Below are 26,199 nucleotides of genomic sequence, written 5' to 3' on the forward strand. Positions count from 1 at the left end.
AACTAAGTAATCGTTTACAGTTTAATACACTTTAGCCTCTTAATTAGAAGTCTTAAAAATAATGTCCAAAGTTAGAAGAATTACTAACATTATTTTTAGAAAATTGTATTGTGTGTTTCGATTCACTGTGCCGGGCGCTGGGGGCACGCCAACAGATATGAAGTCGGGCGGTTAAAGGGTTAATATATATTCATTCTGTGTGTTTTTGTATATTTTTGTACTGATGTATTATATATGATTGCTTTTGAAACATTAATGCCTTGCAGGGTTATATATTACTCAATTATAGCAACTTTTGTTCTGTAACTTTACATGAAACATAATCGAGTCAAGTTCTTATTGTACTCTGTGACTCTTATTAGATCTATGTTTTGTATAAAGTACGTTAACACTACAAAATTTAATTTAAATTCGGAGTACCTAAGAAATGTCGATTGGAATAATATTTGATAAATAAATAAATAACTGCTGAAAAAATGATAAATAAATAGCACGAATACAAGCGTCTCAACGTCCTCGTGTAGAGTTATTAACGTTTAGAGCGAGCAATTTCAATATTTTTACATTTTTTTTTTGTATAGGTACGCTGTAAGGAATGATCAAGCCATAAAAAAAATGTTTGTGCTGTTATTAACATAATCCTACGAGGTTATTAGTGTTTTACAAATAACCTATACATATAATATTAAAAAATTGTCTGTCCAGATGAGGATTTAATTTTAATTAAGAATATTTTTGTACACACTTTGTAATTTGCCCAACGTAAAATCGGAGACGATATTCGGAAATTAAAAAAAAAGACTCGATTTATCCCGTAATCTATTGAAATTCTTTAATGATATACAAAAAAAAAAGTAACTTTTTAGGCTGGCAATAAATTGGTTATGTACTATTTATATATATATATATAATCCGTGTGACGTATAAATGACGTACTACACGCAAAAGTAACAAATATGCTATCGGTGCTGAGCGAACCAGACGCGAGGCGCTCGAAAGCGGGGAAGGGTTGCATTCCAGCGTCTTCTAGCTAATTCCCAAGTTGGAATTATTGGTCTAAATTAAATATTTAAAGAATGTCTTTTCGATACACACTATTCCATATTGATCACTGGAAAACTTTTTTTTTTTAAATGTTCAAGCGAATGTCGATTTCAAACGGTCTTTATATTTTTGTTTTAAAATATGTATAAAATATTATTATGTATAAAATTTGTTAAATAACATTCGACTCTACTTAGAATTGTTAAGGTGGTGAGCCGGGCACAGGACCTAACAGCCCAGTTCCCAAGATTGGTGTATTGACATTATAAGGGATGTTTAATATTTGTAACAGCGTCATTGTCTAATGGCGATGGTGACCACTTACGATCAGGTAGTACATTTGCGTAAATGCCTCACTACTACAAAAAAAGTTTTTTTTTTTCTTCATCTGGCCAAACAATGTTTTTTTTTTTAAATCGTGTTTATATATAAGTAATAGTTTGTGATAGCTTCGACTGCTTTACGCATTTATATGAATCTCCTAGTGACAAACGAACAGACGCTCTTACCAAGCTTTTTATGTATTTTAAGCAATTTCAATAGACCCTAAGAATGATATTAGTTTTATAAAACTTTCTTATCACGGAAGAAAAATTTCTATCTAACGAAAACTTCGTATACATTGGTGATTTTCGTATTTTAAACTTTTTCATTCCATTTTTTTTTTATTATATATATATATATATTTTAATTCTTGTAAAATTATGTAATCATTAGACTGATTTAATTCCATCCGTTTAGTTTAGTTTGAAAATTTTTGTCTTGATTTTCATTTGATATTACAAATTGTACGCGACTGCACTTTTGTTATCTGTTATTCGTATGCTGACCGTCATTTCGTAGCAGTTACGTCACGGTAGCGTTAATAAAGACTAGAAAATTGATCCGTCGATTCGTGTAATGAAATCTTCGAAAATTTAATGAAATTCGATAGTTTAATGTCCAAGATAAAACGGTCAAACTTCACAGCCACTGCTAAAGGGCAAATGTCAACCACGAAATTGGTGGTTATTGTCATCATTAAAAAAAATAATAATAAAAAGAATAAAATAAATAATAATATAGACTTCCATTAATAAAATTAATATTTAACAATGAATTATAAAGTATGTGCGCTACGCACATACAAGGGAGTAAAGAGCGGCGGCGAGGGGGCATGAAGGAATATCAGCACGGCATACGAATCGAACTTACGCCCAATAGATATTCTACATTAAAAAATGTATGTTTGTATTTATATTCAAAAACAGTTAATTCCAAGTTGTGCCATTTTGTCTCCTACGCTATCGTGACGTCATATGAGATGGCGTAATAAGATCTGACGAAACATCAAATGCTTAGAAGACGCCAATGAATTTGAATAACAGTTTATTTTAAGTAGTTTTTATTTATAATAACATTTTGTATAGAATAATGTTTGATCCTTAAAATAAGCGTAATTTTATGTAATCTTTGCAAACTCCAATGTTTTATAGTGATTTTTGTTGCAATAAAGGTTTTTAATAAAATGATATTGTTTTACTTACAATTTACAAATATTTTATATTAATTGATTACATATTTTAAAACAAAAATATAAAGACCGTTTGAAATCGACATTCGCTTGAACATTTAAAAAAAAAAAGTTTTCCAGTGATCAATATGGAATAGTGTGTAACGAAAAGACATTCTTTAAAATAGTATATATAATCTTACGTATATATAAAAGGGTTAATCAAAAAAACTTAAATTTTATTCCATTTTATTTTTTAAATCTACATTAAGTATATATATTTTTTTTACACAAACTTAATTAAACCTGTACAACGCTTAAACTAAATAACGATATTTTTATCGTTTAAAAACCCCCCCTTTCACCTCGCTACTATTTTACAAATTAAAAAAATATTAAATTAGTTTTCGTTTCTTGCAAAATTAAAATATAAACATATTATCTATGGAATCTACGGTATAAAAATATATATTATATTATGTACTAAACATATTAAACCGATAAAATATATAAAAGGAGTTTGTTATTAGTATGCAGTATAAAAGTAAGAAGATTGCTTGCGTTTTATACACAAGTGTCATTCAAAATGTAAATAAAAAGCGCAGCCGGAGCTATGGGTGACAATACGTGCTATTACTCTTTAGAGTAAAACAGAATTATAGAGAGATAGACATAGACTTTGGCAAAATGTAATCAAATTAATGATTACGATTCTATGTAATCATTTACAATGATTACGATTCTATGTAATCATTTATAATGATTACTGACATAGATTCTGAATAAGGCGCGTGGCGTAAATCAAATTTATAAGTCCCAATAAATACACGCTTAAATGTTAATTCCAGGTGATACCCGGAACCCTCTACTTATAGAAGCTTTATTTCATACATTTCGGAAAGCCTTTTGTCGGATAAGAATTTTTTCTTCTTACTTCTACACGCTATAATTATTTATACGAAAAAAATAGGACCGGTTTTTTATACGAATTGAATATTCCATTACATAAACAGATTATAAATAAAAATGGAAAAGATAATTCTTTTATAAAATATAGATTTTATTATTTTTGGTGCAATATAAAACATCGGGTTAAAGTTATTTCAGTTCATATCTAGACCCGTTTTATATTTTAGACTATTAAATAAATGCCCATTCAGTAATGTAATGAAGAGACAATGATTGGGTAAGTGTGAACATATTTTCTTTTTCGTAAAGTTTAAAATATTCGTGTAAATATAGACCAGAGGACGTAAATCCCAAACATCAGGAAAATGAATCGAACTATCTGATGGAGATAGTATAATCTGAAACAAAAACGAAATTTAAAAAATATTAAACGACAAAATGTTTTTTTTTTATTTGATTAATAGATAGTGAAAATATTTTTAAAGCCACAGTTTCGTAGTATGTGTATAAGAATTATAAGTTATATTTTTAATAATAAAAAAGGTAATAAAAAAATATAGTTTTATTCGCTCTAGAAGGTTTATTCGTAGCTATATCACTAAACTCGTTCCATAGTATAATCAGGGTGAATAATATTATATTTGGCAGTTATTAGTAAAATATATAAAACGAAAAAAAGGAAGTTACCTTTTCCATTTAATGCGGGCCTGCGGTATCGTTTCGTCGCTATCTTTGAACAGGTATCGTCGGATACCGGCAAGGTAATCTTCGAAATAATCATTCCAATCTACATCGCTCATACTAAATGGGAATATCTGAAAAGAAAATAGTTTTACAGTTCGATCGAACAAAAGCTAAACACGGAAGCCGAGATGGCCCAGTGGTAAGAACGCGTGCATCTTAACAGATGATCGTGGGTTCAAAACCGGGCAAGCACCACTGAATTTTCATGTGCTTAATTTGTGATTATAATTCATCTCGTGCTTTACGGTGAAGGAAAACATCGTGAGGAACCTGCATGTGTCTAATTTCACTGAAATTCTGCCACATGTGAATTCTACCAACCCGCATTGGAGCAGCGTGGTGGAATAAGCTCCAAACCTTCTCCTCAAAAAAGAGGAGAGGAGGCCTTTAGCCCAGCAGTGGGACATTCACAGGCTGTTACGGAAACACGGAACAAGTTCCATCAGTATTTACATATACAAACAACTATTCCATTTCACATAAAAACGCTGTCAGCTTTCTTGACACCAACACAATTGATCAAGTAATGTTAGAGCAATATTAATAGATAATAACTCGGTGGCTTGGTTTTTTGAAAGCCCGTCTGGGTAGTTAACGCCCACGCCCACTCATCATATATTCTACGACCAAAGAGCAATACTTAGTATTGTTGTGTTCGAGTTTGAAGGGTGAGTGAGCCAGTGTAACTACAGGCAAATAAGATATCTTAGTTTCCAAGGTTGGTGCCGCATTGGCGATGTAACGGTGATTATTTCTTACAGCGCCAATATCTGGGCGGTGGTGAACACTTACCATCAGGTAATCCATTCGCCTGTTCACTCAATTATTTTATATAAAAACATGATTTTATGTTTTATTTTCTTATGAATTGATATTAACTTCACAAATGTAATTATCCATTGTATTGTCTTGTCTGTATGTAAACAAAAAAGTTTCTTGAACATAAATAGAGCGCCGGCTCAGGGCTAGAGCGAAAGTAACATTGAATTTGGATGGCACGTGATGAAGATGGTAAAAATACGACGTTTTAAAGAGAAAAATAATATCTTGTAGGTGAATATGAGGTTCATGAAACTAACTATATATCAAGGATTACAAATTCAAATGTAAATGAGGCGCTGAAAAAGTGTTGCAACCCTAAAAAATGGGTAGATAACTGGTGGTATTTTTAAATACCTGTTTGTCCAAAACTGAAGTATTCTCCCAAAGTTCTCTGGTCCTTCGATTGCAGAAAGTTATTTCTCTCGTGCAGAAATACCTCAGTACCGAAGAGAATTTATGTATCTTTCTGTAAACTTTTAACATTCTGGAAAAAAGAAATGAATTAGTGACTTTTTCCTAATAGAAACATACATAAACCACCAAATGCTTATTACCATATCCCATAGTCGTGGAAGCTGTCTAAATTATTACCCATTCCACGCACCATCATCGAGCTCCCAATAGGATCTAAGGTGTAGCTCCGGATTTATGAATTTCTACCTAGGTCTACAAAGCACCGTCGTAGGGGCTCGGCCAGCTAAGGAGCCCCAGTCAAAAATAAATCAGCCTCAATAACCCAGCTTCAAATTTCCAAGTGCTTTGAATCTAAAGTCAGAGCGTATAAAATGTTATGTCCCTTGTACCTGTAATTACACTGACTCACTCTTACTAAACTAAAACACAACAATATTGAATGTTTATGATAAGGCCAATAACTGAGATTAAATGAAACCTACCTAGATGGTCTTGGAAGATGGAAGGCACCACCAGTTGATAAAAAGACGTCGAAAAAAGAAACTGTTTGTACTTACTTAGGTTTCTTTCCAATACATAAAGCTAATCCGTCGACCAGCGCCGCGGGTAATAAATGAAGGAAAAATATATATATTTGATGCATTACAGCCGATTTGTTTAGAGTCAAGGAGACGTACCTGAAATAAACATATATATATGTGTAACAAACGAATATATCTCCAATACTGTGTTAGCAACAGGAGATATATATCCACGGACATATAGCCCATAGCCTATTCCAACCACATACACATCACACAACACAACACAATAACTTTGATATAATTTAATATTTTATGTCCCAATGTGTAGAACGAACTATGCTAAAAATCGCTTTTTAGTAAGAGCATGTGACAATCATAAATAAACGCTACACTAGTATAGATATATTTAACGAAAATTTATTTAAGTTCAAAGAAGCTCTAAGAAACTGTATTTGTCAGTAATATACTTATCGTTTTTTTTTTTTTTTTTCTGTTTTAAATTATTTTTAATACTTTATTCATATATCTTAATAAATTGTTAAATAACTTGTTATCGTTAGGTTCACTCCATGTTTGTTTGTATAAGTGGAAACTTTGTTGGCTTAAGTGAAATTTATTTTGTTACTAAATTTTATGTATTATATTATGCTGTATGTTTCCCAAATAAATAAAAAAAAAAAAAAATAAAATAAAATATTGAATTAACGCGATCTTATTGGTTGAGATCTGGAATTGTATTTATTATGGATTCGTGAAATGGAGCTTTGAAGTAAATTAAAAAGGATATAAGTAGTCAAGTGGAATATTATTGTTATTATACTAATAACAAATATATTATAATTATAAATATATATATTAATCAAGAACTGTTTGTAGAGTAATAGCAGAACTATTAGAAAATCGCGTGGAATATGTAAATATAAGGTGTGTTCAATTGGAAAAGGCTATAACTTCGAAAGATATGTTTTATGCAGGACCAAAGGATTTTAATGCTTTAAATTTTATTTTCATTAATTATTAATATACCTATAGGCATACCTTTAGTATTTTTTATATTTCATGTATATTTTATGCAATAAAACCTTCTAAACGTGGTCCGACTTTTAGTATAAGTTTTGTGTATATTGGTTTAGAATAGGTAGATAGATATACATGACACATTCGTTGTTAAGCCTAATATTAAAAATTCTTACCAGACAGCATTTGAGAAAGGATGTTTATCAATCGTCGCCAAGTTTAAGTTCGTGAAGTCGCCCCAAGTTATTCGATTCTCCACTGAACTTACATAATTAAATATTGGTGGTTCTAATAATGAGCTGAAATATTTTATGTAATTATAATACAAACTAGAATAATAACACATTTATAATATTTGATTATGGATAAACCGAATGCTCTATTAAAATAATGGATGCAGTATAGAAGCTATATAAAAATACATAATTTATGTGTTTGCAATAGAAAATGTTTATCATTTTTCTGAAATTACCAAAAAATTATTTAGCATTGTAAAACTGTTCCGTCAAAGGCACAATAGATATTTAATGAAAGCTCATATTGTGCTGATTACACAAAGTAATGATAAAAGGTTTTAAATTATTGGTGACATTTACAACAAACACAAACAGTTGCAAACAGGAATTGACAAATATTTCAGCGGAAGACGTAGTAGCAAATATTTTTGGCAATTTCTTCATTCACACACTGCGTCGACCCCAAATGGAAAAATGGTAAGCGAAAGATGATGAAAACAAATAATCTTGAGATGAAAACCAAGAAATACCAACTCAACACTTTTTTAATTCTTTATTATTATCTTTGAAGAATCAAATGTCTTGTTTATTAAAGTATTTCAATATAAGCTTATGGTTAAATTAAAACTGAAGTAACTAATTTTTTTAGACAAGGGTTGGAGCTCATTTCTCAACTACATCCCAATAGGGTTAGTGGATTCAGGTGACACGAGAAAATTTAGTGAAAACTGAGTGTGAAAACCTGCAAACTTACACTAAGATACCCTTTTTTTTTATAGAATAGGAAGGCGGACTAAGGGCCAACTGATGGTCACCAACGCCCATAGACATTGGCATTGTAAGAAATGATATACTTAAATGTTATACCATCGCTTACATCACCAATGCGTCACCAACCTTGGGAACTAGGATGTTATGTCCCGTGTGCCTGTAATTACACTGGCTCACTCACCCTTCAAACCGGAACACAACAATACCAAGTACTGCTGTTTTGTGGTATAATATCTGATGAGTGGGTGGTACCTACCCAGACGAGCTTGCACAAAGCCCTACCACCAGTAAAACTTGTTATAGCCCTCTCCCCTCAAGTTTCTATTTACAAACTTTCATTAAATTATTACAGCACCTGTTTTTAAATTGCTTGTGGACGTCATGAGCAGCAACCATGAGACAATTGACAGCTGAATCAACGGGCACTATGTCGGCTGTAACGGATGCATCACACTGCATTGACCTCAGCATCCCAGTTACTGAAAGTAGAAATTTTATTTTTTCACAACGTTGTCTAAAATTCGTTCGACATTTTTAACGGATCCATATTTTATCACGGATTAATGTAATAAGATAGAAATTTTAATATGGATTATTTTAAATGTTTGGGTTTTCGATGTGTTTTTTAAATGTGTAATAATAACACAATACAATATATTGTATTCTATTGAGGAGTAAGGTCTAACTTGTTTTGACCATAAATTGATATCATTGGTCGAGATTTTGATAAATTGTGGTATTAATTATGGATTGGCAAAAAATGGCGTTTCGAAGATTTGAAAAATGGCGTGTCAACGAAGTTGTTATCGGATTTTGGAAGTAAAATTGAAGGTGATATAAGTTGTTAAGTGAAATAGTGTTCTAATATAAATATATATTAGTTAAGAACTGTTTGTAGTACATAATAAAGCAGAGGTATTAGCGAATCGCATGGAATATTTAAATCTAAGGTTTGTTTATCTTTACTCCTGCTTAACTATCTGTAATTATGGATACTGAGTTGAAGGTCTAGTGGCTATACCAAAACCCCTGATTAGATCCTGGATAAAATTATATTGTCTTCCGTCATGAAATTTCAACTTCCTAGTAGTTACACTTCCATGCCTCGGCGAGCACGATAAGCCTGCACATTCCCTCCTGTCGGATGTCACAGTCCTATCGGACTATGATAATGGAGATTGTCCATGTTTTGTGTACACACACATACATTACAATATATCTATGGCTAGTTTTGGTTTGTCCTTAGCCCTTAGTAACAAGAAACAATAAACACACATATTTACTAACCAGTACCAACAGCAGCACCAGTCGGTCCATACATGTTGTCCAACCAACATTTCAGAGGCTCTCTGACAGTTGATGATACTAAAACAATAAAATTTGATAAATATCTGATCCTAAACAACAACAACAACAACAACAACATGGCCGGGAATTCTGATGTCAAAGCAAAACTATTTTTAGCTCTTGTATATCTTTTCAGTACCTGTGGTTTAAAACTGTATTTAATACCAATTTGTAACCAAAACCAAATTCGGTCGTGAAATGTCAGAAAGTGATGTCCGACATTAACCATTATTATCATAATATTTCAAGAATACACGCATCAAAATAGTATATCACCATAAATCGGTTGTTAACATTTCACAAGTGTGTAATTAAGTGAGTTCTTACAGAATAGTACTACTGGCCAGTAAGATAACTATGAAATAAAACCATTGTCGTTCGCCATAGACAAGTAAATAAATAAATTATTTTTAACTATATTAAAAAAAAATGTATATAATTTTATTACCGATGGCCGGTCTAAATATTCCTAATGGCACATTTTTGGAGTTCCGCCTCAATTCCTTTTCCGCCAACGCTTTGGTAAATGTGTAGGTGTTGGGCCATTTGTCTAAAATACTGTGAAAAAATAAATACACTTTAACATTTTAATACTGACTGACATAAACAAGCCTGATAACACAGCCTAAGTCGTAATTCTTTAGGACTAGTAGCCTGAAATTTTGATCAGAAGTTGCTAATGTACCGTAGGTGAACAAAGGGGAAAGAGTTTAAGAAAATTACTCCCTAAGGGGGTTGAATAAGGTATGTAAATTTTCGTCACGGTAGCATGCGCAAGTGTACCCGTGGCGCTCCTCGTTAAGATGGAAACTGTACCGCTTGTTTTTTATGGACACCAGCGAGCCCCACATACCCACCCACTGTTCCCGAGAGGGAAACGCGCAATGCGTTTTTCCAGCGTTATAAAAAAAGCTATGTAAATTTGTAAGGAAGCGTTTTATAAAAAATAAATACTTACATTGGCAAAATATCATTAATTTGCTCATCCGTTAGTTTGTTGATCATATTGTGCAGTTTCTCGCTTTCAGACTCGCAAGGATAGAATTTCTCCTCGACGTGGGTCAGGTGAGAGTTTGAATACGCCGTTGATATGTGCATGAAGACCTGGAAGATTTGTATATGTATGTATGTAAATATTAGGTCCTTACATATGAAATTGGCGTTTTGTACGGGAGGAATATAAAGTCAATTTTTTTTTTTGTAAAATATATTTAATTAATCAAAGTATGCACCGTTGTTATCTATGCACTTTGACGGCTTGGAATGCCGCATCGGAGTTGAATTTTTTTCCCTGTAAGAAGTTGTCCAAATTCCGGAAAAAATAGTAATCTGTTGGAGCAAGGTCCGGGGAGTACGGTGGATGTCGCAGACATTCCAATTGTAGCTCATCTAACTTAGTGGTTGTTTGTTGTGCAGTGTGTGGTCTTGCGTTGTCGTGAAGCAGCAATAGCCTAGAGCAATTGACCAATCTCAGTTGTTTAGCAGCTAGTTCTTCCTTCATGGTTTGCAGTTACTGACAATAAATATCTGCCGTAATCATTTGGTCAGATTTTTGAAAGCTGTAGTGAACGACACCGGCACTAGTCCACCAAACACTCACAAGTAACTTTTTCTGAGTAAATTTTCGTTTAGGGTAGGATTTGGCTGGGTCTCCAGGGTTCCGCCATTGCGACGAGCGCTTCCGATTATCGTACAGTATCCACTTTTCATCACAAGAATTGATTCAATTTCAAATCCCTTCATTATTGTGTCGGTTGAGCAAAGTAACACAGCAATCGACATGTGTTTGCAAGTTCGATTCACTCAATATAATTGAACGATGACGATCGGGAAAGTAAAAAAACTTGAACGATGGGTACCCATCGTGATGGATCCGCTTCCACAATAGCCTTTAATTCTTCATTTTCCACTTTGGTCTCCGGCCGTCCACGGGGTTGGTTCTGAAGGTCGGAATTTCCAGAACGAAAACTTTAAACCAAAACCGTACCGTGCTTTCTTATGCGACACCAGAGCCGTACACATCATTAATCCTTCGAGCTGTTTCTGCAGCACTGATGCCACGGTAGAACTCGTACTCGTAAATATACCGATATTTCATGTTTTCCATTGTGTGGTAATAAGCGATGCCAAAGAAAAAAATAATGAGGAAAAACCAAATAAATGACTATTTTTAAAACTCAAATGTACCAGCCAAATGAATTTATAAATATGAATTTGGAATTCTTAACCAAAGAGGAGATATTCAGATCAAAGTGGTCAGTACGACAAAACGCTAATTTCTTATATAAGGACCTAATATAATGTCTATATTTATTACTTTGCTACTGTATATGGACAAAGGTCACAAACTACAAGTGGCCCACTTTTCAAGTAAATAACAAATGTCCCACAATTGGACATTGGCTCTTCTCTTATTTATTAGGTATTGGCAACACTCATTTGTTTGGAGTCAGCTCTTGTAACACTGTAAAAAATATGTTTTAATATACTCCTAAGACCAGCTGGTGGCCGAATTCTCTCTTCTTTTCCTGGTCTTGTGCTTGAACTCTGTGCAGTCATAGATCGCTCTCTTACGGATTATGAGAGGGAATAGTGAATGAGAGCTTTCTCACAGTTCAGTACTACTAACTTGGTTTTTTTTTTTAAATTAAAAATGGCCGCATTGACCGAAATCGGAGGAGGTTATCATGTAAATCAAAATATTGAATTTACCTTCAAGCCCTTCATATCTTTGGCTAGTTGTAGCAAGTACAGCGACGCTTGAACGTTTGTAATCAACGCAGCGCGCAGGTGCTCATCAAACTTTACCGTGGCCGCTGCGTGGAATATCACGTGGACCTGGAATTATACAGATATAAGATAATGTTAGGGAATTACAATACAGGAATAATAGCTAGATCTATTGTCTATGTCTTTTTTTTTCGGAACGTGGCAAATTGTTCACATGATGGTAAGTGGCTTGTAAGATAATCTGATCACACTAATTCTATTTCTGTGACACACGAGCCCGGAATCCCGGAACAGTCCCCAGATTATAGACAGGTAACAAAAAAAATATTATATGAATCAGCTGTATAAATTATTTTCAATGACAAAATAATTGAATATTCATAAAATATGTTATTATTATACGTGTGCAGATATTAGTACTGATTATGGCCAGATTTGTTACAAGACATATTGAGAGTCAAAAGGTAATTATTTTATCTGAATAAAGTAATTAACTGCGTTAGTAAATAGGAACTAAAACAAAGACACTTTCTTTCATTTTTTCAATCTCGTAAAGCCTGAGATTGGAAAAATTTAATCACGAAATTTTTGGGACTAAAAAACGATTGGGATCCCAAATCGAATTCTCTACTTGTATGATTAATGGTAAGCAGACACCAATCAAACCAAATATTTAAGAAAATTTAATCGTAATTATAAAAGATAATAAATGTAACTCCGAAATAAAAGATTGAAAAAATACAAATCCACATTAATTAAATGGAATCCTTTTAATAGCTCAGTTTGTGCTTTTATCAGCACGTAATCGTATCAGCCGTTGATCCTGCGCTGAACTTTTTCCGATCATGTCGGATTGCCGTCCCATCGGATTATGAGAGTTAGGGAATAGAGAATGCACATGTGTGCGCACACTTGTGCACTATAATATGGCCTGCGCAGTAGATTAATCTCTCTTGAGATTGGCCGACGTGTCCAAAATCGGTCAGGAGGACATTATTATCATCATGCATTTAGTCAGATATACAAGAATATTCTAATAGAGTGCAATATGTTTTAGCTCGCTTAGCGGCACTACCATACTCATCAGCTATACGCCAATAAATATATTGTGTAGCCTACCAATACGTCATTTCATACGGTACAAAATATTCAAGGCCATTTGTCAAGTATATGTCAAATCAGTAAACTCGCTTTACTCATCCGTGAAATGTTGACAACCGACTTATGTTGATATACTATTTTTATCCGTGTGTTCTTGAAATGATTAATTATTATAATCAATGTCGCATATCACTTTCTGCCATTTCACGCCCGTTTTCTGCTGTGGGTTTCGAGTTTGTTCTTACAGAATAGCCCTAAAGAACGCCAGAAGTCTACGTGAGGTATTTATGTTGGATAACTCAGACATAATTAATATGTATATAGTATATATAATATTGTGAACCTTTAGATTTACAAGACTAAAGATATATAGTGATAATAATACAATAAATATAATATTTTTATAAATTATTCAATCATTTATATAATGATGAATAAATAAACGCTTCCGCTTCTTTCAGTCCAATCAATCAATGCGATATTAAGCTTTATAATTATTCCAATTGCTGATAATAACGTCATATGATCACTTGACGCCATGTCATTACACATACAAGTAATTCACACATACAAATAATTGAGAATTATGGGTAACGAGTACCATAATTGCTGATGATTCTTCGAATTGAACTGTTGTGATCATTTTAATTCCTATTTAAAATGACGTTTAAATTATTTGAATGATAATTATTTATAAATAATAAATATATATATCTATAATTTTTTGATACATACTTTTTCGATGAGCGTCTGTCTGTCACTGATGTTTAGTCCTAGGCCCGCAGCCTCACAGTCCGCTGGTATGGCGACGATTTTGTGTCGGAACTTCGGCACTTCTTCTTTAAGACGATTGAAAACCTGCAACAAAAACAAACTCATATATAAAACAAAAAAATAAAAAACACGTGGCAGAATTTCAGTAAAATTAGATACATGCAGGTTTCTTCGCTATATTTTCTTTCACGTCGAGCACGAGACTAATACATGTGCCTAATGGTACATGAAAATTATTTCGTGCTTGCATTGCTTGCGTGCCTTCTAAGTTCTGCCAAAGCAGCCCGTTCTCAACAGAACTTTGCATCTGGACATTGCCAAAGCTTCATAGTCTAATGAAAGGGCAATTCCATATGAAACATAAATCAGTCACAAAACCAATGACATTAGGCACTGAATTAATGTTAATCTCCTAACTCCATACTATTGAGAATTCCTAGAAATAAAATATGATGTGAGCGCCAAGGTACTCACGAGAATTTATGTGTGTGTGAGGCTGAGAGTTCACACTCTCAGTCTCTGTTACCAGTAAACGAACGCTAAGAATTTTACAGACAAAATCGTTTAAATTTTTTGCTGGACCCTTTATTTAACGTGACAGTACACGGTCCGTCTTACCCCCAAGACGCGACGATATATGTGCCTCGCCAAAGTCAGCAATAAATAATGACAAAAATGAAATGTGAAATACATATGTATAAACTAAGTCGAGTGTACAAAGGCAGTTACAGACCGAAAAGATAAACCTATCAAAAAAAATCAGTTTCATATTTTTTTCACATTCATGATACATAGAGCAAGAGCTAACCGATCGTGTTGTCAGCGACATACTATATTTTATATATATATATATATATATATATATATATATATATATATATATATATATATAAAATACTGTCAACAATCATTTCCTCCGGAACGATTTCAGCCACGGCGGCCAAACTCAAGAGATTAGCCAACAGCGCAGGACATATTATAGTTCACAAGTGTGTGCGCAAACACAGGTGCACTTTCTATTCCCTAACTCTCATAATCCGATGGGACGGCGATCCGACACGACCGGAAAGAGTTCAGGCGCATGATAACGGCTTTACGTGCTTTCCGAGGCACGGGAGCGTATACGCTTCCAACTTCTAGACTCCGGGCTGCTACTGAGAATTTTCGACAGAAAAACCCAATAACTTTTTATTGGCCCGACCTGGGATTTGAACCCAGGACCTCCGGATCTAAGACCTTACATTTAGCCACTAGACCGAGGCAGCCAAGAATACACTTAATAGAAAAAGATAATTAAAGACGAATATTATTGGTATTCTATCTAAAAAAGTTAATTTCCAAGCATAACTTATATCTATATATATAAATTCATAGCTAATGACGTTCTCCGTACGTCATCACACGTCACACGTTTAACACCAAGAGTATTTTGCTATAGTGCCTAATGAGTAATGATTAAGTTACTAAACTAGTACAAGACTAGGTTCAAAAGTCCCTCTCTATGTTATATAATAAATGTAGTATTTCCCATGTCATAGTTCAGATGTCTTTTACCTCATACTTTTAGTTATATTTATAATTTAAAATGATAAACAGTTTGTCTTCTAGCTGCCAGTAGGTATACATTTGTAAAAAAAATTGTATCATGCATACATAACATGTCTACCGCAAAACAGCAGTACTCGGTATTGTTATGTTGCGGTTTAAAGGGTGACTCAGCTAGTGTAATTACAGGCATAAGGGACATACAATCTTAGGTCCCAAGGTTGGTGGCGCATTGGCTATGTAAGCGATGTTTGACATTTCTTACAATGCCAATATCTAAGGGCGTTGGTGACCACTTACCATCAGGTGGCCCATATGCACGTCCGCCTTCCAATTCTATATATAAAAAAAAATCTTTTTATCGGTCCTCCTCGGGGCTTCAATCTAGGACTCGGGATCTGCGGCCTTTTATCTAGCCACTAGACAAACGAGGCAGTTAATGTTATGTATACATATGCATTATAATGGTATATACTTATGTATATAAAGTCGAGTCATTGAAGATGATTCTAAAATGATGACAGCATCACACTTATCCTTTTACCACAGTAAATAACGCTGCTATTGACGTTATGAGCTTTGTTATTTATAAATAATATGTATATATAAACATAAGAACAAAGAGCTGTTTGTACGTCAGGCTTAATATTATTTTAGCATAGCTTGACATATTTTAGATGGCCAAGTGTTTTATTTTATTTATTTGAAAGGGCACGTCTACAGTACATATATATTTATTATATTCGTCATGCAGATATACATACTTTAAATTTTTTATTTATGTAGAAACTATTAAGAAACGGGTCCTCACTTCTGGTGACCGTAGAGCGGTGCAGAGAGGCAATAGTGCCAGCGTCTTGGCACAATGCCACAGGACAACCTTTTAGAACGTGTTTTTGCTATAAATTAGTTTTTTTTATTTTATTTTAATTTTATATATTATAAAAATAACTGTACACATACACTTTTGAAATTAGTACCTTCACAATATCACATTTACAAATTACGGGTATGCACAACACTGACAAGATGAACAATACGTGCTTATACGGTCTAGTTGCTTGACAAATAAAAATATTAACATAGAATTTTAACTTTTTTAAATTAAAAAAACTGATAAAAAAACAACAACAATTACAAATTTATTATTAAGACTCAAATAGTACATCGTAAATTTAACGCTAAACTTCGGTACGGAATCGGATAAAATATCAATACTTTGCATCGTTACGCGTAATATTTTGCAATATTGGTGCGTGAATTGGGTATGAAAAAGAATGGTTATTGGGTTTTCTAGGGCAACATGGGATTGAAATGTTGATTCTATTTCAAATCTCCACAACTGGGCAAGCACCATAGAATTTTCGCGTACTTATGTGTGTATAATTTACATCGTACCTACCTATTGAACCAATCACACTTGTATGCGCATTAGAAAACCAACAACATTAATATTATTATTAATTAAAAAATCTTAATCTTAACCGAATTAAAAAAAGCGTGAATCTTAACCGATGATCGTGGGTTCAAACCCGGGTAAGCACCACTGAATTTTCATGTGCTTAATTTGTGATTATAATTCATCTCGTGCTTGACGGTGAAGGAAAACATCGTGAGGAAACCTGCATGTATCTAATTTCATTGAAATTATGTCACATGTGTATTCTACCAACCCGCATTAGAGCAGCGTGGTGGAATAAGCTCCAAACCTTCTCCTCAAAAAGGGAGAGGAGGCCTTAGCCCAGCAGTGGGACATTAACAGGCTGTTACTGTTACTGTAATTAAAAAATAGTATTATTTATTTTGTTTTTTGCATATTGGCAGACATACTAAAATTCAACATTTTCACATTCAAACTATGGATCGAGAGTATCTATCGGAGATCATATCGGTTCTTCTCGGTAGAAACCACATTGCGAACCAGCAGTACCGCTAGTTATTCTAAAGTACTCGTGAAAATAATAAAAACTACATCAGTTTTTTAACATGCGATTTAAATTCATTAATTGGCAAGGCTAGAAGTATTTGAGAAATGACCACATCAATCTACATCAACTGAACTACATCAGTTTTTTAACATGCGATTTAAATTCATTAATTGGCAGAAAGCTAGAAGTATTTGAGGAATTTTAGTATATGTACTTAATACGCCTTTTATAATTCATAATAGCTTTTGTCAATAGTATTTTTTTTTTAGCTTAATGCATACAAGCCATATTTTTATAGGTACTATCTATCCGTGTATTATTTTAAATATTTTTTATTTTATTTTATTTATGTTATTACGTTTTATTTTTACTTAAAACAATGTTACAAAAGTTAAAATAAATACGAATAATGTTAGATGTTAAATAAATAAAAGAAATACATCAAGTATTTATTCATTGCAGATAAATCAATATATTGTTAAAACGTAACGGTCTGTTTGCTTAGGAATAATTGCAAAAACGCATTCGTTTTCGTTATTGTCATTTTCTTAATATAAGAATCTTGCACTGAATCTTAACCGTTTTAATCAAATACGCTTTTATTCGCCAATGTTGTATGTAGTTGTTAGAACGAGTACACATTGACGACAGTATTCCGGATATAGTGAGCACACAAACGGATGCGTTAATAATGGTCCTCTAAATACGGTGTGAACTTTTTTTATGAAACAAGTAGGCAAAGGGGCTAATGGGCCACCTGATGGTAAGTAGTCACCACCGCCGTTAGACATTGGCTCTGTAAGAAATATCAAACATTGCCAATGCGCCACCAACCTTTGAAACTAAGATGTTATGTCCCTTGTGCCTGTTATTACACTGGCTCAATCACTTTTAAAAATGGAACAAAACAACTGCTGTTTGGCGGCAAAATATCTGACGAGTGGGTGACATCTACCCAGACACGGTCTAGGATGTAGTACGCTTGCGTAAAAGAAATCTATTTACTCTGGATTTGTAAACACCAACGTTGTACCAGGAAATACGAACTCAGGCAAAACATTCCACTGTTTCGCAGTGCGAATGATGAATATAGCCTCAAAGCGTTTCGTACGTAGACGGGGAATTTCGGGTAGGGGTTGGTGGTGCAATTTCAGTGCAAGGAATGATTAATATTTTCTGCAGCGTCAATTTCTATGGGCAGTTGACCATTACCATTAAGCGGCCCATTTGCATATTATAAATATAAAACGACAACTGTTTACTGTAGAAGAGGAACATCAATGACTAGATGCACCAAGCTACTCCAATAGTTCAAGTTACCTCGCGATGATTAACAAGATAAATTATAAATAAAAATTAAGCACACGAAAAACACGTGTTTGAACGATTCCCCGATTCGAACGCGTGTTCATCAGTAAAGATTGTCGTGTTCACTGGGTCATCGCAGATATTTTATTGGAATACAAACAGAAAACTGTATTACCAAGCTATAGCATAACTAACAAACAAACAGCCAACGCGGCCAAGGCATTAATTTGTTTAACATTTTGTGTCAATGATTAATGGCCTACGTCTTAAGGACGTAATAATATTTACGCAGGCACGAATTCGCATCGTCAAAATGGCCTTGACATGGAAATGTCATTTTTGCCAAGTAATCAATGATATTAAAATGAAGTTTTTTCGACTGCATTTCAACCATGGCCAATATCATGCCAACTGCCAACTGTTCGGGATCAACGTATTTACCTTCTGGTAATTGGTACTTATACTTCAGCAGTGCTATTTTATGAGAACACATTTCCGTGAAGTGTTACAACCGACTCATAGTGATATACTATTTTGACGCGTGTAATCTTGAAACCTTATAATTATTATGGTCAATGTCGCATATGACTTTCTGACATTTCAAGACCGTTTTCTGCGATGAGTTTCGAACTTGATCTTACAGAATAGCCGAACTAGTTGGAAACTCTTCCTCGCTGAATTTCAGTCACGGATATCAATCTCAAGGTATACACAACCGATTGCACATGATATATTATAGTGAACAAATGTGTGGGCTCAGATGCGCTGTCTATTTTGACAATTTAACTATATCTTTAATGAGACGAAAGACCAGGGGCTTTACTTTTGACATAAGGACGTGAACACGCAACTATTTTACTTATGCTATAACCAAGCAGCAATATTTATTATTTTTGTGTTCCAGTTTGAAGGGTGAGTGAGCCAGATTAAGTACAGGAACAAGAGTCATAACATCTAAGTTTTCTATGTAGGTAGCCATTTGGTGATGTAGAAAATGGTTAATATTTCTCACAGCGCCAATACCAATCAAATGGCCTATTTCACAGACCACTTAACTATTTAATAAAAAATACAGGTGAAGAAAAACGGGATTGTTGTGCAAACATGTAGCAGAATGCATTTGCAATACTTGTAATAATTTTCCACAATAAATGGTAATGATAATTAATTAGAAGAGGGAGATATTGTAGAGACATCACAGTATCAATATCTATGGGCGGTTACCACTTACCATTAGGTGGCCTTTTTCTAAAACAGCCTACCAAATTTGATTTAAAAAAAAATAGTAACCTTTTCTGTATTTGAAAACAAACACAACCAGTACAAATGTAAGAATGCTTATCAATTGCAATAATCGAACGCATGACCGTTAGCGCAGCAGCCAGACCAAACAAATGAACTATACCCATATATCTATATGAATGCATCCTCCTTGGTGATGCGAACAAATGACGCATAAATAAACAAAATAAATGCAACTCTTGCTGTTATATTTGCTCTTGTAAATAAATAATATGTTTTTAATCTGCTTGTTTAGTGTTAAGTGGTTATTTTATTTGTGGTGGCCCAGTGGTAAGAACGCGTAAATCTTAACCGATGATCGTGGGTTCAAACCCGGGCAAGCACCACTGAAATTTCATGTGCTTAATTTGTGGTTATAATTTATCTCGAGCTTGACGGTGAAAGAAAACATCGTGAGGAAACCTGCATGTGTCTAATTTCTTTACTGAAATTCTGTCATATGTGTATTCCACCAACCCGCATTGGAGCAGCGTGGTGGAATAAGCTCCAAACCTTTTTCTCAAAGAGGGAGAGGAGGTCTTAGCCCAGCAATGGGACATTCACGGCTGTTACTGTACAGTACTGGTTATTTTATAATCTATGTCTTATTTACTTTAAAAAAAAATCTTTTTTTTTGTATTAGGCATACTGGTGGGCCACTTGATGTTAAGCTACCACCCCGTAGATATTGGCATTGTAAGAAATATTAATCATCCCTTACCTTGTCAATGCGCCACCAACCCTGGGAACTAAGATATTACGTCCCCTATGCCTGTAGTTACTTTAGCACCCTTACCGTTCAAACCGGAACACAACAATATATTATGTATTAAAATTATCCAAAAAGGTTTTATTATATTAATAAACCAGCTAATCGTCCCAACTTCGCACGGATAGATAAGAATGAAAATGTATTTTACAAAATGATAAAAATATAATTTTAACAAAACTCGTTCCGAATTTAGACATGCTGCAACGATGAATATCAACAACTTCGAAGAAAATTCATCAGTTCAAACCTACCTATAATAATAAAAATGGTAAACTTACCGGGTCCTCGAACATCTCTTCGATTCTCGTGTATATGTCCTTCCCGCGTTTTTGTCTGACCAGTAGATAAAGATTTTCAACGCCTGGACAGCATCTCAGGAGTTTTTCCATGAGGATCTTACCGAGGAACCCTAAAAATAATGTTTATGAAAAAATTAATATACCGACATGGAGTTTCGACACGCCATGTGGACAAAACTCGATAATAAGCATCGATATATTCCCTAAAACTAAGGAAATTTTATTTACTGGTAACCCTTAAATTACTACTACGCCCCTCTGTCAATGTCATTGAATAGCCACAAGATCCTTATCGAATTATAATTTTTTTTTACAAAAAACTGAAAAATATTATTCTCAAACAAGTATTTGAACAGCATTTTTTTTATGAAATAATCAAATATTATGTAACTGATTTCTTTAAGCAAAAGACAATAAGTACTGAACTGAGAGTTCATGTTTTTAAAACTTCAATAAATACTTAATAAGTATAAAAAAGTAATATGCATTTTTTTAAGAAAACATTTTTCTTGTGCGTCCGATAAGGCCGCATTTTTCTGTTATGGATAAAATAACGTCCTGCGTTTATCTCCTGCGAGAACACACCTGGAGAACTAAACTTATTCAGAGAGAATAGCTTTTCGCGTCAACCAGTATGTTGGCTTCTTTTAAATTACTAAAGTATTATTTTTTATATTATGCATATTTCATCAAAATTTATAAGTTCCACTGGATGTATTAAGTGTATATTTACACTCGTGTTAAATTAATTAAAAAAAAAAAAAAATAGTGTTTTGAAATCAAGCAATTTGAAATTTAGTAAGGGTATTTATTAATATTATTATAGTGTTACCTGTAGCACCCGTAATTAAAATATTCTTTCCATTATAAAATTCTTGAATCTCCGATATTTTTTCAGACTTATTCATATTAATGTCAACGCCATTTTCATCAAAATTATTGTATCCATTGCTGTAGTTCTCGATATTTTTGTCAGTATTCGTTCCCTCTCTATGTTTTAGGTCCGTTTTTATTGTGCTGAAGTTTGCGCTCCCGATAGTTGTCACATCAACGGCAGCCATCTTTGTTTTTTTTTTCTTCTATTATTTTTCTTTAATTGTATTTATGTCATGTCTGAAACAAAATGGAAATTGTTTGAAAATGATTATTTTGTGTTTTTGCGTTCTATTGACACTGGTAGTCCTTATATAGGCAATGCCCCCTTTGATGTTATTGACTTTGTGCCACGCCTGTTTAGGTATCACCCTGTCATCTCATATCCAACCGCCGAACAGCAAAACTTACCAAGATGTTATGTCCCTTATCTCTGTAGCTACTCTGGCTCACTCACCTTCGAACGGGAACAACGTTACTAAGTACTTATTGCTGTTTGGCGGTAGGATATCTATTGAGTGTGGAACCTACCCAGGCTTGCACAAAATCCTTCCACCAAGTAAGTTAATGCAGACTATTCCCTGATTTAAATAGATTTTAATTAAGTTATTTGATATATCACGTGTTCAATTAGTTATTATACGAATAAAAGGCTATAGAAATCGCTTCGATTCGATTCAAATTAATTTATCAAGTTCGATTTGATTACAGTTCAAATATACATATATTTTTACTTAATAAAAGCAATTATTTTTATATTACAATCTAACTCAAGCTTTTTATTACCTTGGCAGTTATGTTATATTGCAATGATATTTTCATCTCTTTCCGGTCTTAATACCAATAATTTGTAATGTTGTATATTTTGCTTTAAGATCTGATTAGAATTTATGTATATAAAGTTACCTGGCGACCGCGATTAATTCGTTTTTTATTTTGTAATTTTTTAAGAGCAAATTACTTTTTCAAGAAAATTTTGCGTTCAAAATCTTTATCTACTCGAGGACCCGGTAAGTTTACCATTTTATTTTTTTTAATATACCTTTTTATTGATAAACTTAAATCAAGCGGAATCTTATTTTAATACAAAATTTGAGCCAAATCATTAGAGGCATTAGATGTCCGAAGTAAATTTAAATATATACTGGAAATGCTCATATAATATTTCGAGATATGATATATACGTAGGATAAGATATATATCTTATATACAAGAACATGAAATTCTCGCTATTCACGTCAATAATCTAGAAACTATGTTTAAAACGGGTATAACTGTCAAGCGCACTTTTATATATATAATAATATTGTATACTAAAATCTTCTCCGGAAAGCGCTGCATTTTCTGGTATGTGTTTTATGTATATTGGTTTAGTGGTATTTTCAGATAGACTTTCCATAAAATACATAAATTATTTGTATTTTATGTTTGTTCGTATTTTGTATTTATTTTCATAGTATTATTACATAGTAAATACATCTTATATTTATTAGGTACTAACAAAACCCGAGGTCTCGCCAGCGTTTAATTCAGTTTGTGACGAAAATACTTAAAAATCTGACGTTTGGACACACATAATAATAAAAATGTGTTTTCCCAGGCTCGGGAACACTTCCGAGCCTGTGTTATTTAAATAGGCATTATGTGTGTTGACTGCCCCGTTGGTCTAGTGGCTTGATGTAAGGCCTATAATTTATATTAGATTATTATATAATTAGTGTAAAAAAATATTAAATTTACAAATTTTCAATCTAACAATTTGATTTATTATCCGCTCCGAATCTCAAAGGCTGGATGAGATCTCTTGTTGGGATAAGTACGCCATAGGTTTTATTTTTAATTAACTATGTTTATTCCTCGTGTAAATTAAATGCAATACGGATATTCACAATACACATTAAAAAAAGTAACTAAAATAATATTTATAAATAAATTAATGAAAAATATTATGTATAATCAAAAACAGTAATATAAATAAAAATAACGATTACAATAAATATAAAGGTTTACAAATATGGGTTCATTATAATGTTTTTTTTTTATTATCATTATTGGAATAAATGCTTGTATTTTTGCAATAATATTAATATGTATTCTAAAAATATATTTTTAACGTTCTATTAAAAAAACCATTAGTTAAAATATTTAAAAAAAAAATTACGTACGATAAAAGGATGCCGATATTTACAAAGTACGTCTGTTCCACACTTGCACGTTACTCGAATCGTACTTACACGAATAAACAAAACGTATCATTTTATATTAGTATATATATGTCTTGGAGCTCCTTAGAGGGGGCATTAAGACATGTCTCGTTTTTTATCGACGATTTACAAAAAATTACATCAGTTTATCAGTTTTAAAAATTTGTTTTTTCCGGTTTTAACGTTGCCACGCTGTTGACATGGTGATGCATAATGCATCACCATGTCAACAGCGATGTATTGAGATTCAGTCGATATATTTATTATTATAATTTTTATATTTTTAATAACAGTTATACTTAGTTGTGTGTGTTGTACAATAGTTTTCTTTTTTATTTAAAATCATTGTAACAGTAACAGCCTGTTAATGTCCCACTGCTGGGCTAAGGCCTCCTCTCCCTTTTGAGGAGAAGGTTTGGAGCTTATTCCACCACGCTGCTCCAATGCGGGTTGGTAAATCATTGACTTTCATTAATTTTATCTGTGTTATATAAAAAAATTAAAAAACTATTTCCTATTTTTTTTAATAGGTAAGCGGACTGTCAAATGGAACGCTTGATGGTAAACGGTTCAAAAAGAAACTAAAACGTTATATAATAGTTGTTCAAGCCATCACTACCCATTTGGTGGTAGAGCTTTGTGCAAGCTCCTCTGGGTAGGTACCACAAACTCATCTTATATTCAATTCGGTTTGAAGGGTGAGTCTGTCAGTGTAATTACAGGCACGAGGGACATGACATCTTAGTTCCCAAGGTTGCTGACGTATTGGTGATGTAAGGAATGGTTAATATTTCTGACATCGCCAATGTCTATGGGCAATGGTGACCAATTACCGTCAGGTGGCCCATTTTGCTGTCCAGCTACCTATAAATATAAATTAATCCATTCTGTACAAGACTGTAAATACCTTATATACCCGTAATGCAAAAAATAGTGACGTCATTGAGCAAATACAATAGTACTATTTAAAAAAAAAATACTTTGACTTTAACTTAAATGGTCGCCGCACTTCTTTATCTTTAACTTTGCCTGATTCACCCTTCAAAGTGATATTTGTCCCACTTGAAGTTTTTTACTTAATCGACTTTAGTTGAAGAGCAAAGGCGTTGTACCCACTTTTGATGTCGACTGACAATCACTTTACGTAAATACTAAAATTCGCTTTTCACAAAAATAATACTATGAAAGGTTAATGAACTTAGTAACAGTTTGTAAATATCTTCCTGTGGGGCTAAGGCCTCTCCTCCTCCTGTGCACTGTCAGTTTGACCCAGCGCCAGATTTAGAGGATAATTTGGGATCTCCACAAAAAATATATCAATTTCGAGGATTATACACAATTAAGTATTATGATGGCCCAGCCGAGATGGCCCAGTGGTAAAAACGCGTGAATCTTAACCGGTGATCGTGGGTTCAAACCCGGGCAAGCACCCCTGAATTTTTATGTGCTTAATTTGTGATTATAATTCATCTCGTGCTATACGATGAAAGAAAACATCGTGAAAAAACCTGCATGTGTCTAATTTCATTAAAATTCTGCCACATATGTATTCCACCAACCCGCATTGGAGCAGCGTGGGGGAATAAGCTCCATACCTTTTCCTCAAAAAGGGAGAGGAGGCCTAGGCCAGCAGTGGGACATTCACAGTCTGTTACTGTAAGTATAATGAATTTATATGGAAAAATTTTAGGGGCCACTCTTTTACTGCCCCAGGGCTTCCGGACCTTTAAATCCGGCTTTACCGCATATAATTAGGCGAAAAATGCCACGCTCTCAAGGTGCGTCCCGCGATCTGTTAAGACCGTGCTATTGGTAATGTTTTCGTGCAGAATAAATAATAATGAAACTCTATTCAATTAAATATATTTATATATTTATGGCAAATTTACATATTCCATGCGATTTGATAATAGCTATAATATATTATGCATGGGCGGTGGTGACCACTTGACATTGCCCACTCACCAGTCTATCTACCTAATACAACAAAATAAAAATAGACAAATTGTGCGGTCGGGGGACCCCCGTCAGGAAAGACGTTCTTTGCGAAAACTTGCAATTAAA

General features: G+C 33.5%; 1 protein-coding gene across 1 annotated transcript; it reads right to left on the reverse strand.

Moving 5' to 3' along the window:
* Positions 1-2,768: 2,768 nt before the first annotated feature.
* Positions 2,769-24,158, reverse strand: LOC126778840 (fatty acyl-CoA reductase wat-like). The gene is made up of 14 exons (XM_050502543.1): positions 24,097-24,158; positions 21,891-22,171; positions 21,038-21,168; positions 13,887-14,009; positions 12,033-12,158; positions 10,279-10,424; positions 9,769-9,878; positions 9,261-9,338; positions 8,329-8,452; positions 7,143-7,265; positions 5,983-6,102; positions 5,366-5,495; positions 4,133-4,260; positions 2,769-3,843 (listed from the first exon to the last, which is right to left on the reverse strand). The coding sequence occupies exons 2-14, from the start codon at positions 22,117-22,119 to the stop codon at positions 3,756-3,758; spliced, it is 1,656 nt and encodes a 551-aa protein (XP_050358500.1). The 5' UTR covers positions 22,120-22,171; positions 24,097-24,158; the 3' UTR covers positions 2,769-3,755.
* Positions 24,159-26,199: the final 2,041 nt, after the last annotated feature.

This window comes from Nymphalis io, chromosome 27, assembly GCF_905147045.1.
Source record: "Nymphalis io chromosome 27, ilAglIoxx1.1, whole genome shotgun sequence".
Classification (NCBI taxonomy): Eukaryota; Metazoa; Arthropoda; class Insecta; order Lepidoptera; family Nymphalidae; genus Nymphalis; species Nymphalis io.